Source organism: Rhyacophila brunnea, unplaced genomic scaffold (assembly GCF_057557595.1).
Source record: "Rhyacophila brunnea isolate RB1 unplaced genomic scaffold, BYU_Rbru_1.0 scaffold_19, whole genome shotgun sequence".
Taxonomy (NCBI): Eukaryota; Metazoa; Arthropoda; class Insecta; order Trichoptera; family Rhyacophilidae; genus Rhyacophila; species Rhyacophila brunnea.
In genome coordinates this window covers 18,916,909-18,932,201 of record NW_028232848.1, presented here as the reverse complement: position 1 = coordinate 18,932,201, position 15,293 = coordinate 18,916,909, and the positions used below count along the sequence as shown (strand labels likewise).

Below are 15,293 nucleotides of genomic sequence, written 5' to 3'. Positions count from 1 at the left end.
CGTTTCTATCTGTCCTGTATGTTGCGTCACCACGTATTTTCTAAAAATTTAACTATTTTTTCTAACTAGTAGTCTCTAGGTATACCTATCGGAGATTTTTTACCACTAGGATGACTATTTTTGTCAAGTGGTTGTCTCTTCTTCAAGCTATGTGCCCAATTTATTTCTATTTTAAGTTTTTAGAAAAATATATGATATTCCCTTCCATTTTTCTTTATCATATTATTTCGTGTAATGGAATCGCACGTTTGGCAAGACATAATAAATATAATATGCTGTTTTGCTATGTGTATTTTATTCTACCATGAGATCAATCGGCTTGGCAAAAGGTTAATAACATTCTTCATAAAGAGTAAGTTATAACCTGAAAGCAGGAAAGATAATGTGGAAATTTACTGTATAAGAGTATGATTAATTTATAGACATAATAATGTATAGTCTATGTAAACAAATTAATAATGTTAAGGTTTTACGACTCATATTAAATATTTACAAGATAAAAAGAGCTTTTTATATACAACGTTTTTAAATTTTCTGTTGAATCATATAAACTTGACTTGACTAGCTTAAACGATCAAAAAAAATGTATTTGATAGAAATAATACTGAAATGTTATTTTGACACTCATATTGATTTCCATAGTAACGCAGGTATATATTAATAATTTAGTTGTTTAGACCCTAGCAACCAAAAATTATAGTGGATTGGATTACAGATTTCTTCCGAAATAACTTTTCATACAAAACAGAATTAACTGAAAATGAATTCAATTCTACTTAAAAATGGCTAAAATTGTTTAAAAAATGCATTGTCATCGTGTTCTGATATATTCTAAAAGTTTCAAATGTCTGGCTAGTCGGAAAATTAGTTAAAAATCGATTGCAAGATTTGTACCGGACAAATAAGAATACGACCTAATAAAAACGTAAAATACTTATAACCCGACTATTAAAATAATCGCCATGGAAACAGAAAAACACTTCTATAGGACTCGACATTTCAAGACAAATTGTTAAGAATCAAATTTTCCTGAAGCGGTATACTTGAATGCCTGCACGCAAAGCTTGGTGACTCTTGAACATGTTCACTATTCACTTGTGTAATGTATTAACTACTAACAAGTTTGTTTAGTAAACTTTGTATTGATAAATTGACTAGAAATACTCAAGTTTTGTTCAGAATTGAATTTGTTATTATTTATTACTTAGTTTATTCATAGTGACGTGTTTTTATAACATTTGAATACAGAATGCAATTGGATAATTAATATCATACGAAAACAACTAAAAGTATATGCATAATAATTAAAAGTCAGCACAGTTTTATACCATTTATACGGGAATCTATTACATATTATTAATTAGTTCTAGTTGTTGAAGTTTGTTTGGTATAACCTAAGCAAGCTATTGATTAAGTATTAACTTGGAGTTTTTGTTGATACTTTGTTTTATTGTTTGCGAGCTATTACCTTGATTTTATGGCAAAGTGTTAAATATCAATATAATTAATACTACAATTTTACTTTAGTTTTAAGAATATTTTTTATAACAGACACACTTACTGATATATTTAGATAGATAGTAAATACATTTTAAGATAAGCGTTGGCCTATAGTGTCGTGGATCCCGGATTCGAATCCTGGGTCTGACAAATATACATATTGTTTTAGTATGGAGTATGGACTTTATAGGTTGAGCGAGTGGCTGACATCTATTTCTTGTAAAAACAAAATATGTTAATACAAACCTCCACTCTGTGGGGCCCATATGATCTTATAAGGAACAGACATGGTCCGAAAAAAAGATAATGAGTGGTAACGTATCCGTTTATGAATTGACGTGATCAGTTTTGAATCCAGGGTCTGGCAAAATCACATGTTATTTTTCAATGTATGTTTGAATCCGGAGCATAGATAAAATAGGTTGAGCACATTGCTAAAATCTATTTCTCGTAAAAAAACTATTAATAAATTTCTTCAGTGAGAGATGACCAAAATTCATAACGGATTGTAAAAATTTGAAGCATTATGGAATAAAAAGTATAAAAATATATTTTATTAAATATTGCAGCTAAGTCTTCTCTGAATGAATATATAATTATAATATAGAAATCATTATATATTTATTCTTTCGCTTATCATCTTTCCAGGTGTCCACAATATACGCCCTGTAGAGAGTATTTAGCGGCTTTCCGAAATGTCAGAATCCAATTAATTTAGAGAAAAGGTAGACCAGGTGTAGAGACTCTTGATGCAGCCATAGAAAGTGTCCAGGCCAGTTCCAACGTCGTTTCTTTACCTTAGAACTAAACCACACGACGCTGCAAGTGTAGTGTATTGAAGACACAAGCAAGCTGCCGCGTTTGGGCCACGTTGACGTGGTTATTAGGTCGGTCTTTGCATAGACAATACATTGGATACATGGCAAAATTTTACCGGCATAGATACCGGTATCAACGCGGGAACCTGATGTGCCGCGTGTCTTCAATTTGAAGAAACTGCAGCGTATGGGTTATATACCCTGTTAAATTTTAAATTTAATTTGAAGGCTTAGCTGCAGTTTTGTTTCACCCCATTTTTATTTCGCCATTCCCTGTCAAAAGACAACCACAATTAAAACTTTTACATTACAACTTCAATTTATTGACTGTTATTGATTGAGAACATGTCGGTGGAGACCTACTAGTACCAATCATGTATATTCTTAAGCCATGACATTAAGCGTTTTTCTCTGCTGGTTGTTACGTAATATACCATTAATCTTTCCTTTGATAATGACACTAATGAGTAATGCTGTACCTTTTTGTGTTTGAGGTACGATAGTTTTAATACTATGTATAACTTCCCGGTAAGGTTTTCGTTTTAGGGTGTCAACATTTATTTGTTAATCAACCCTTTGGTCTAAACAAAATAATAATTGACATGCATAGTAATACGATAAGTGAATTTGAACTTTACAAGTAAACCCAAACTCCATAAGTTGTCAACTTAATCAAATACACGAGTTATTTATTTCGGGACCTAAATAATGTTTTTTTTGTAAAATACTATTTTAAAAGATATTCATGACTTTACACTGGCCATACGTTATCGTATCCTCGAACAAAATGACAAGACAATATGCGTAAAAGTAAAAAAAAGCGCCGGAATTTACGACTTATTTTTGAATTCACTCAAAAACACATATCCGGGTTGGATGGAAATTCACGAGTTTGAATTTTGACCGCTCGTAAAGTGCCCACTTAAACCTATCCGGAATAGTTTGGTTTTCCCCCTCGAACCAAGCATTGGGAACCTTTTCAACCGTCATAAAGTAATGCGTTTAAAAATATTAGAGATTCGCTGTAGTACAAAGTAAATCAGAAAATGTCAATGACAGATTTTGTGAGAGTTATGAAAATTTCCAGATAGGAACCTACGTAGGTATATTCATCTAAAACATTCACCACCGACAATTCAACTTTGACAATTCGCTTCTTAACAATTCATATCACCCCACCTACAGTTCATTGCCCTTATATAATTTTGTTCAAAATATTACAATACATAAGCAATATTATAAATATGTATAATAGATACCGTCTTATCAGAATTTATTCTTACCGTTAGAATTATAGTAAATAACATTTTCAGGCATATATATGAATATAATGTAAATAATAAGCATCCAATTTATTCGTGTCTACTTATAAAATGCAAGTTAAAATGTAATTTAAAGAGCAAGGCCGTTAATAGTTAGGCTGCGGCACTAAATGGCGAGTTCCGATGATAGTTCTAGTTATTGATTAACTTACAATGCATTGCGGTAACCTTTTCGATTGCATATTTCGTTCATATTGATAATTGCCGTATTAATAATTAAAAAAAACAAACAATCATTATTTTCAACAAAGAGTCTACCATATTGCAATCGAAGAATAAAAAAATAACTAGCATTAAGACCAAAATTCACAGATTTCGGTAAAATTTAATAATTATTTGACTTTGAAGCCCCGTTTTGACGAATCGATTGCGTAATCTGCGTCAAATAAAATAAATATTGTAGATATGATATATTTTAATAATTCAATTATTTCAAGAGTCTATGCATGCACGTAGGTAAATAATATGCAATATAAAAGCTTCATCGATGTAGAAAACATATTTGATTTTACATTAAGTTATGGTAATATAATTAATTGGACTAGGGGTATTGCAGCGTTACTATCTCTGCCGTAGACCTTGCATAATTGAAACGAGTATGATTTTGGACAAGGGCGTTACCAATTTGGGGTCGGGTAATAAAAATGTAACCCCACGTTGAAATTGAATAAAATAGTTTCGGGATCGGACGCTTTTTTCATTTGAAATGTAGTAAACCTTATCTTGTTGATATTTTAACGTTTAATTTAGTTGAGTTTATCGTAACATAAAAAGCGTAGTAATTATAACTATTACCAAGTAGGTATAAATCGCTAGAGTGGTGTTTCTCAATTTTATTATAATTTGTCACGGAATCATTTTCATAACGAAATTCTATAAATATTTTAAGCGTAGTATAATTTAAAAAATGTGACAAACTTGGTTCAAATATAATATTTTCAAATTGAAAAATAAAAATTTTCTAGGTGGAAGGTAACTGCACGTTTTATACCTACTATTTCATGTCCCATAAATGTATTGGATTGCTCTAATAAGGTTTTATTATTAATAATTAACAAACTATCCAAGTTTATGCTCAATTTATTTACAAATAATTTAAAATTAAAAATTTACGTCTAACGTTAAACTTAAAAAAAAACAGAATGATTGATCTAATGAAATGTCAGTTTATTGTTTAAGATAATTATTATTACCTCTACCTACATATACATTGTTGATTTGAATTAATACTGTAAATCTGTTTTTGATACGCTAGATTTTAATAAAAAAAAATTTTTGAATAATATATGTTGTGTATAAAGCTATCCGTATATGATCAGTATTACTGTCAAAGACTGTATTACTGACATAGGTACTGTCAAAATAACGATGAAGATTATGGGGAACCGACTGGAATGGATGAACCGACAAATATTCAAATATTTTAATATTTGGGTACTGTTTGGTTAACAGGAATACAGCGGAAAACACATTTTGAAAATAGCCGATAAACTGGATTATTTGTAAGGTTAACTTAACCTAACCTAACCTAACCTAACCCAACCTAACCTAACCCAAACTAACAAATAATCCAGTATATCGGGTATTTTCAAAATGTGTTTTCCGCTGTATTCCTGATAACCGAACAGTACCAAATATAATTTTCCCATTCGGTATCTGGTTTTTCATCCATTTTCTACGATTAAATGTCTATTTAAAATTAATATTGCTAAAATTGGAGCCAAAATGATTTTGAACGATTATTCATTTTGATCGACGTTGAATGACAGTAGAGACCATAGACTAATATATTGATACAGCTTCCGGTTGAAATGAAGTTATAAAACAAATATTATTGATTGAAATTAGCATGTAAAGTTTAAAACATGTAGGTATATCGTCATTGCATTACAATTTAAATTTGGTAAAAATACGTTAAAAGTGATATTTTACAAATATAATGACAGTAATACTGAGCGTCTAAGATTGATAAAACGTGGATATTATTCATTAATACTATCACTATTATTGTCAGTAATATTGACCATGTAGGGTCTGTTCAAGACAAACCGAAAAGCCTGCGAATACAGTGATTAATAGATAGTTATATAAAATGTGTGTAAGTATATTCAAAATATCCAAGAAATACAAGACGAATGAAAAGTCTACGAATATTCTGGTAGAGCGATTTAAATTAAATTTTTTTCACGTTTCTATAAAAACAAAAGAAACTTGACTATTTCAATAGAATTTGATTTTGAATTTGAAAGAAAGTAAAATACAACCAGACAAAAAAGAACTATGTCGAATAGTGTAAAGCGTCATCTATTGTCAGACCGTCTAAGGCGTTGGGTTCATAAATTTACTTTGTCAGAACAGTTAAGTCGTTATGTTCATAAATTTACTTTGTTAGCTCACCTCCCAAGAAACTAGACCTACGAATAGTGTCCAAAAGAATTATTGAGGTACGGACACATATTGATAAATTAATCAATAATAATTTTATTCAAGTGTGTATATACGAGTAGCTAACAGACAGTTTATTACGAGTATTTTATTTATTTAAGAAAACAAAACATTGTGGACGTCCACAACATGATATTATTTACATTGTAACAAATATTACCCTCACGAGAGAGAAGAAACATATCTAATAATAAAAAAGCAATTTTATAGAGTAAAATAAATTTTCAAAAACAAAATCCACTGAATCAATCAGTGAACATAATATCTGTCTTTGGGGAGTGCGTTGACTAGTCTTGCACCCCAAAAAATGTCTTACTAATAATATTTTAGCTGTAAATAATTAATATTTTTTTTTACTAATTGTCACATTCGTACGCAAAACATGAACTTTTAATAATGAAAGAGAAAAACAGCTCCAGAGTGGGTCAATTGTTTGGGTCCCAAATTAGTTGAAGTACGATCTTATGGTGAATACGGAATTAAAAGAAAATTTTGAGCAATCACCTGGGAAGTGATCGATGTGTATTTTGTATTCAAAATGTTTAAAAGAGGGGGGGGGGGAGGGATGGGGCTCTACCTCCAGGGCCCTCAGATGATGGTTACTTAAGCCCTGACGGCTAAAATTGTAGAACATGGAACATGCTTTGCCTACTGAGTGCCGGTTGTCCAAATTCGAGAGAAAATTTATTTGTCAAAGTAACCGAATCCAAAGGATTCAAACAATTTTACTTTTCTGAAAATTATGTAATTAGAATAATAAAACTAAATAAGTAATAATAACAAACGAAAAATACGTCGCACAGAATGTAGGCTACTGAACGCAAAATGAAAATAATCGGCGCGCGTAAGTAGTCGGAGCGGGGCGCGGGCGGGATGTGCGTCTATAGTAAGTTATTCAACGTCTATTTTTTGTAACGCTTTTGCGTCGGAGATCATGAGTAAAACATGTTTTATGATAAAATAGTGTCACCGATCTACTTTCCGAAATAATAAATTGCAAACATTAAAGTTTTCCGTTAACGTCGAGAGTAATTCTTCTATCGCCGCACAGTAAATAAATGCCTAATTTTGAATTAACTTATTCTCATATCATAATCAGATCTATCTATTCAATGAACAATTAAGATGTCTTTACGTTACTTTAACTTTCTACATTTATTATAAAGCATGTTTTTAAAAACTTGTTTTTAGTTAAAGAAAAAAATACAATCAACCCTTCTTGGTGTTTGAAACTAACGTCGCCTGTAATGTGGTCTTCCTATGTCCGAGCTCATTTAAAGTTTATTTTACGATTTCACGGTTTTTACTTTCGAGGAATCACAAAGCGGCAGATTTCCCGGTAAAAACAGATACCTATCTGAGGAAAGTAATGCCTGCATTTGTGGAAGCGATTTAAATAATGCGAAGTATTCAACGGAATACCTATGTAAAAAGAGCCTCCCCTGAACTTTCGGCATGGTGAAAAGCTCCCCGGGCTTAATCTGAGCATTTCATTAAGGTTGGGGTGGACCACATGAAAACCCACCATATCTGGCTGGGTAGAAATATATCTTGGAAGTTTTTTTTAAACGAATTTTTAAGCTATGAGGTAATCAGACATTATCTAAAAATACTAATGATAATATAAATTACATAAAATTCTACAGTTTTATTTTTAATTGATAGTAGTCTCGGTTGTCGCACAATTATCAAGACTGCAAAAATAAATGATTTATCTACACTAAAAATTCATTGAATGAAACGGAATGACCTCTCACTCTTGCCCTGGTACTATTCAAGAATACAACCCACTTACTTAGAAACCGTATTAATTTAAATCAATAATTTTATTTAGGTATAGTCCCAGGTGAAGGAGAGAGATCATTTCGTTTCATAATATGAGTTTCATACTTTAGCTTAGACAAGTCATTTATTTTTATGGTCTTGATAATGTTGTTACAGCCGAAAAAGCTATTGATTTAAACACTATGTAGAATTGATTGTTATTTATAGTATATTTTTTAAAATTGAATTCAACGAAGTAAATGCTAACCTAGGTATCTGTCAGAAAAAAAACATTGTAAAGATCCATTATGCTCACAGGTCAGATAATAAATAGAATACCGATTGGCTATATTCAATACGCCGCACGTTGAAGCAGGGTTTTTGAATGTGTGAGTGTCCTACGAAAATGAAGCACGCATTATGCACGTGCAATAGTGTGTGTAATACACCAACATTAAATGAGCGTTAATGCATAAACCAAGAGCAGTTTTCAGTATTAGACGTACAACGTATTCTTTACACGTGTGTAAGTTTAACCCGGATTCTTCCTTACTCGAGACGGTAACTTGCTATCGCCTTACCCGTTGGGTATTTCAGTTCCCATTATTTATGAGTTCCCTGATTATGCTACTGATTTGACTGTACTGAAGTATTTAAAATTCTACCTAAAATTGACCACCAACGATGCAAGTTAAACCAATAATTATAAATATCATTTATAGCTGGCGTTAAAAAATGTATTGTCTATTTAGGTTTTTAAAGTAGTCATCTTAAATTTATTAAATAATTAAAAACATGTTTTTATCTTTTTCTTTCTTGACTTTAAAACTGAGTATATCCTGGAAGTGCTATCTGTTGAACTAATTACAATTTAATGTTAAATGATTAAGTGCAATATCACTGAAAAGATATCGAATCTTATTAATATCGTTCTGATTCCCAGGAATAGATCATGAAAACGTAGTATTTTTTCTGATAGTAAAAACTACCCTGGTTTTCTGCCCTCGGCATTTAAATTAGATATTATGATCAGAGTAGGTATTCTTATTCTGTCATCAATAGTAGAATTGGTTTTATTGGTGTGTGGTAATAGAGGGGTTCTAAATAACAATAAAGCTCCCCTGAGATCTAAATTTATATATTTGGTGGAAGAACATGGCAGTGAACAATTTGAAATCGAAATAATATGTAGACGGAGTTAGGGGAGGCATTCATTCAGTAGTGGATTGATTTTGGCTAATGATGATGATAGTATCTACTTTACGGAATTAAAATATTAAAAATTTAATATAAACCGATTTTATTTCATAGTTCACTAATAGTAATTGAGTTTCGTTTTTTTTATTTACAACATTCCCACAATTACATTATTTAAAGTCCAATTCCATTAGAGGTGCTCTTTAAACTTAAACGTATGCTAAACTTTTAAGAGGCCATAGTAGGGCGCGTCTTGGGGCGACAAAGGAGGATGTTTACGACACCCGTGGCCGAGGTGAGGTTCGCCATAATGTTTTGAAAGCCGAGAGGTTATTCGGGATGATATACTATTTTTAGTTCACGACTGAAATATGCCCTGCGTCATCGGTGGGGGTCGTAAAACTCACCGCGGGCCGACGATGCGCCGCGACCGACTGACGCAGCTCTCCTGCAAATGTTACACCTTCTATCTATGAATACTATTGATGAAAGTACACATTTTACACGTATATGTTAAAGAAAAGTCTTCTCCTATGCAAATAGAGCATGTGTACTATGAAAGTTAAGCTAAAAAACTTAAATGATAAACACTAAAATAAACTGTAAGCCAGTAAGTTAGTTGTACCTATTGCAGATTTTTTTATTGCTAACTTCATACTTCTTATGCAATGAATGTTTTTTGAAACTTTAACGGTTGTTACGGCTAGAGATGATTCGATTGTCTTATCATGTTCTTTCTTCTTTTTTTTTCAACGTTTCAGGTGTTTTTGAAAGTAAAATTACAAAAACCCGTTTTGGGCATTTAAACAAGAACCAGAAAGACTATAACACACATATATATATATATATATATATATATATATATATATATATATATATATATATATATAATAGCAAAAAAACTTAGGTAGGTACTTTAATTCATATCACTAAAAATACTATATGTTTAATTTAGGAAAAATCACTATATTCTGCTCTCCTGTTAAGTTGTTAATATAGAATTAGGTACGATAGTAAACCTTTCGCATACTATTGGGGTATGAAAGCAAAGCAGAGTGTGAAAAAGACATATTTAGCTGAGAGAAAATATTGCTTAAAGTAAAATAAAGGAAGGTGGATAGTCCAGTAGACCACTGTATCAGTTGTGACGAACATAGTTACAAAATAATGACTAATAACACTAATTTAAGAGTATATGTCTATACATGAATTGAGAATGGCCTCCGTAATGAGCCCGAAATATTAAGAAAAGTAGAAGGGAAACTACGGGGTGACAACATATTTTCCAGGACCGCGCTGAAAAAATACACTGTGCAATAGTGTTACAAATCCACGAAAAGTTGTTGTATATCCATAATAATTGATGGTCTCATAAGAAAAAGGAATAATTTCATAGCACTAGTTTGACACTTGTTATAAATGTAAAACTAATTCAAGGCGTTTTTACAAATCTTAGAGCATTACATCTGCATTTTAAAATATTTTTTGTCAGTTGGTAAGAATGATAATGCACTGTACTTTTTACTACAATGATACGCCTCTATGCCTGATTACTTCGCATACAATTAGGTCAAATAATATTCACCGGTATTAATATAATATGTAGTAATAAATAAATAAATATATAATAATATAATGTAAAAAAATATATTTTTAGAATATAATAGGTACATAATTTTCATCTTAGAGCCGGAGTGCAGAGTTATGAAGCATATACTCTACTAAAAATAAATAGTTCGTGAATGAATAATGTAATGTGTTATTAAAATAACATTCCAACTACATAATAACACCTATTCATATAGGTAAATATTACCTTTATAATTTTTATAGCTGTGCAGTAAAGAAAAATGTTTTTTAAAGAAAAACACGCAGTGGTTACGAAACTTACAAATCTCATTACCCCATTTTTTAAAATTCGTTGTTTACTTGTAACTATGACATTGGTAATTTACTTGAAGCAATGTCGTCAGTACCCAGACCTGGCAATAATATGACCAAAATAAATAGGCTTATGTAAGAATCTTTATATGTCTAGTGGTATATATAACCATAACGATAATATACGATTATCTGTTTATGATAAAGAAAAAGAAAATTAAGAAAATATACATAAGTCATTGATTGTACTTATTATAAAGATTTAACAAATGCTACGTAAATAATTGTAGTCCATCTCATTTGAACCATAGCAAACAATTGACAGGTCAATTAGTCTGAAATGCGCAATGCAGACGTTAGCCACTTCCTTGACCAACTGGTACTATAAGCATGGCAAAGATAACGTAATGCACTATTCTAACCATCACTGGGGCCTCAGCATTAATTATGTTTTACTTAGATTTCCATTGAACGAACATACATTCATAGATAAATTAGTTAAGTTAAGTAAAAAAAGCTGCAAAATAAAAATTATAATGCCATGGTCTGTTGGTCATTGATTCTAATGAAACTTTTATTAACCCAAAACAGCTAAAGAGTTCACAACAGGGCTATGTAGCATTCAACACAATGTGGTGAGAGCAACCAGAGTCTGCTCGCAGTTTATTGTGATTCAGACAGTAAAATTTGTCGTGATTTGATCATAAATTTTATGAAGTATCTGCCCCATTTACAGCTCAGAGTTTGTTCTCCCAGAATACGACCGGCTTTTATATCAAAAGTAACATTTTTATTCGACGGTCCCAGCTGATTACGATCGAAGGGGACTGTTTCTTGACGATTTTTATAGTTTTGAATTAGGGACCGTGATACCGGTCTTTGGTTATCTTATATACCGGTATTTATTTAAAAAAATATCAGAAAACCGATATAAAAATCATATAATTTTATATAATATAGTTAAATAGTATAACATCATTATTTTTATTATTTTGTGTAATGAATATTACAATATTTGATTTAAAATAGATTTTATAACTGTGGTATCTATAATGAATGTCCATTGTGTTCAATTTCTCTTCCATCTGCTTTAAGTCTGTATACATCATGTAGAATAACTTACTCTATTTAATTTATCGTTGTTCTATCTTAATGTATTAATATATTCCATTTAAGTAAAAATGAGATTTTATTTGAAAACGCTAGTATTATTAAATATATATTTTTTTGATGATGTCCAACCCTAAAGAGACCATAATAATTAATAAGCATCGACAGAGTGGAGGTTTACATTAATATATTTGGGTTTTTACGAGAAATTAACGTTAGCCACTTGATCAACCCATAAACAATGAAAAACAATTTGTGTATTTGATAGACCCATGAATCAAGCCAGAGGCTCACGAAATCAAACATCGACGCGTTAATCTTAATCGTTAATCGTTAGCCGTGTTATATATATTATGAATGTTCAATCATTTCGAAAATCAGCTCATAACTAGGTACCTTATAAAGCATGTTCACACAGCGGTAAAATCTGCAAAGCTAATAAACACCAGGAATCACTGCCATTTTTTTCGTTGTTTTAATTTTTTAAATTTGGAACTTATATTTAAATCAAAAATTTATTATTTGAAATAAAATATATTTTGAATTTGTGTGGTGGATAAGATGTTATACTTATGTTATACTTATCATAACAGAGTATGTTGATAAATTGACTGTTAAAACATGAATTGTTGCGTCGTTGTGTGTTTAAAATGTTGGATTAATTATCATTTTTTTTTATTCTCAGTGTCGTTTTAGTCACTTAGAAAAGTGATAAAATAATATAATACACATTTACGATTCCTTAACATGCCAATATTTTGAAATAATCAAAAAGAAGATACCGTTAAGTTATTGGAATAATTGTTATTTGTACTTTTGCCAGCCCTATTTGAAGCACAAGCTTTACAAAAAGCTATCATGAAAAGTGAAATCTGTGGTATTTTTGCGTTTAACTGTTTCGTCAATGAAACATTCTTTTATCTCTGCTTTTGTGGTATTTTATTGGGTTTAGAAAATAGCTTGAATCAAAACGACTATATTAAATCTAGAATAAATATAATGCTTAAGTAATAATATTATAATCTACGAAAGATAACTAAATATTTGAATATTTTTCGTATGGATGCATACGTCAAATGTCCATCATTAAAAGCTAAGAATGAAAATATTGTATTATTTACTTAGATTGCACTCAGGGTGATAACTGAGACCGTACCTACCATTGAACTGAAATGACAGTCTAGAAAGATAGAGCTACTTGTTCACGACTGAAGAATATACTATAAAACCACGATGTAATCCTGGGAATGGTAAGATGCTTTGATGCAGTTTGATGTCTTTTCAGCCCAACAGTACGGAATAGAGGTGAACTCACAGAAATGATCTCAGAAAAATTGACGATTTTGAAATGTGGGTGTATCCAGCAGCAATTTTTTTTGACAAAAATTATGCAATCAATTTTTCAGAAGATTTAAAAAAGGGCTTCAAAACAGTTCAAACCAGTTAAAAAATTATTTAATTAAACCGAAATCTTAAGTGTTATTTTAATGTCATCAGTCAGTGCGTCGGATATTCAATTCAATTCATTTTTAACATATTGTGGACATTACAAATAATAAGTTTAAGACGTTCACAACATGACATGAAAAATTATTATAAGAAAAAAAAAGTAATAAAAGCGATCAAAATGAAAATATAAAAAGAGAACATAATATAAACATACAAAAGCAGTGAAATATGCGACTAAACGCACCACTGGGTGTACCGAAGTATGCATTGTATCAGGCTGAAAGACGATGTTTCAAATATCGAGGTCTTGTTGAGTATAAAAAATGCAATGATAATGATACTATTTCGGTTACAAGTAAAAAAAAATCTACAAAATATGCACACACACAATTATTATTATTTTATGTATTCTATTTTATTCAGTGTTCTATTGTTATCACATACCTACCTATATAGTCTTTAATAGTATAATATGTATAGCTACACTGCTACTTATGCATTGGTAAATTTGAATTTCGAACTAGCTCCACACGTTTCCTACTAAACGTGATTTTTTTGTTTGTTTGTTCCAGGTCGTCGAAGATTGGAAGTTCGTTTCTATGGTTCTGGATCGCTTCTTCCTTTGGGTGTTCACCCTGGCTTGTATCGGGGGGACGTTTGGCATTATATTTCAGTCGCCATCTTTGTACGACACGAGAATACCCGTCGATCAACAAGTGTCCGGAATTCCATTAAGAAAAAGCAATTTTATGATTCCCTGAGATATAGAAAAAATTGCTCCTATGGATTGAATTGCAAACTAATATAGTTTGACTCAATCGAAATAGGAATCAAATAAGCTTGCTCAATACTACTTTCATGTGAATAAATATAACAATTCGCAAAATTACATACATTTTAGCTTGATTTTGAATTAAAGCTAGGAGAGAGTTAGCAATATTATTTGTTCCTATTTTCATAGAAGCAATTTTTCAAAAAGTGACATCGAACAAATCTGAATGATTTGAAGATTATTATAGCTTGATACGAAAAGTTATAATTTTCTGCACATTGAATGAAAAGACATTTTATAATATGAAGGGACGAAAAAAAATAACGTCGAAATGGTTTTAGCTTGGTGATAGTTTACCCAGTGGTTTTGGGGTATTATTATGAATTTAATTAAAATTAAGTGTTTAGTTGCAAATCTGTTAAGGTGTTGCTCAAGCATTTAGCTATTTAAACTAAATAAGTGTCCATGTTATAATTCAATATAAATAACAATAATATTTATTAAATAGTTTGTAATGAATTTTATTATTATTACTCTATATTATATTCCAAATAAGTACATAACAAAAATACAATAGTGTAGATATTAGGTATCATATAAATCTATAATTATTAATTAAACTATTATTATGTAATTATCTAGTTTCTAATATTTACCCTTTTACATAATAAGAATTTAAATGCTTCAAAATATAAAATAATTGAAATAATAAATATAGCAAAATGGTGTTTTTATTTATTTATAAATATTTCTAATTAAAAATTGTAAAATGATACATATTTTTAAGTAGTATAATTAATAAGATAATTCTGGAAATTAAATTATAATAAAATTGAGTGTCAGATTTTACTAAAATATTTTTCTGCAGTTTATTCTTTAACACATTTTTTTTATTGTTGCTATCGTTCTGAAATCTTTACCAATCCATTTATCGGTGTCGTTTTCCAATGAAAAAAATAATGCTTTCGATCTACTTTCCGAAATTATCAAAGGCAAACATTTGAGAAAATAACGCCACTGATGATGATTTCGCTA

General features: G+C 30.5%; 1 protein-coding gene across 1 annotated transcript in view; it reads left to right on the top strand.

Annotated features, from left to right (window-relative positions):
* The window catches only part of nAChRbeta2 (nicotinic acetylcholine receptor beta2), a 76,554-nt gene extending 61,645 nt beyond the window's left edge, over positions 1-14,909 (top strand). The window contains exon 11 of the mRNA XM_085946211.1: positions 14,059-14,909. Coding sequence (XP_085802337.1) covers positions 14,059-14,247 — 189 coding nt within the window. The 3' untranslated portion in view covers positions 14,248-14,909. The remainder of the gene's footprint in view (positions 1-14,058) is intronic.
* The last annotated feature ends 384 nt before the right edge of the window (positions 14,910-15,293 follow it).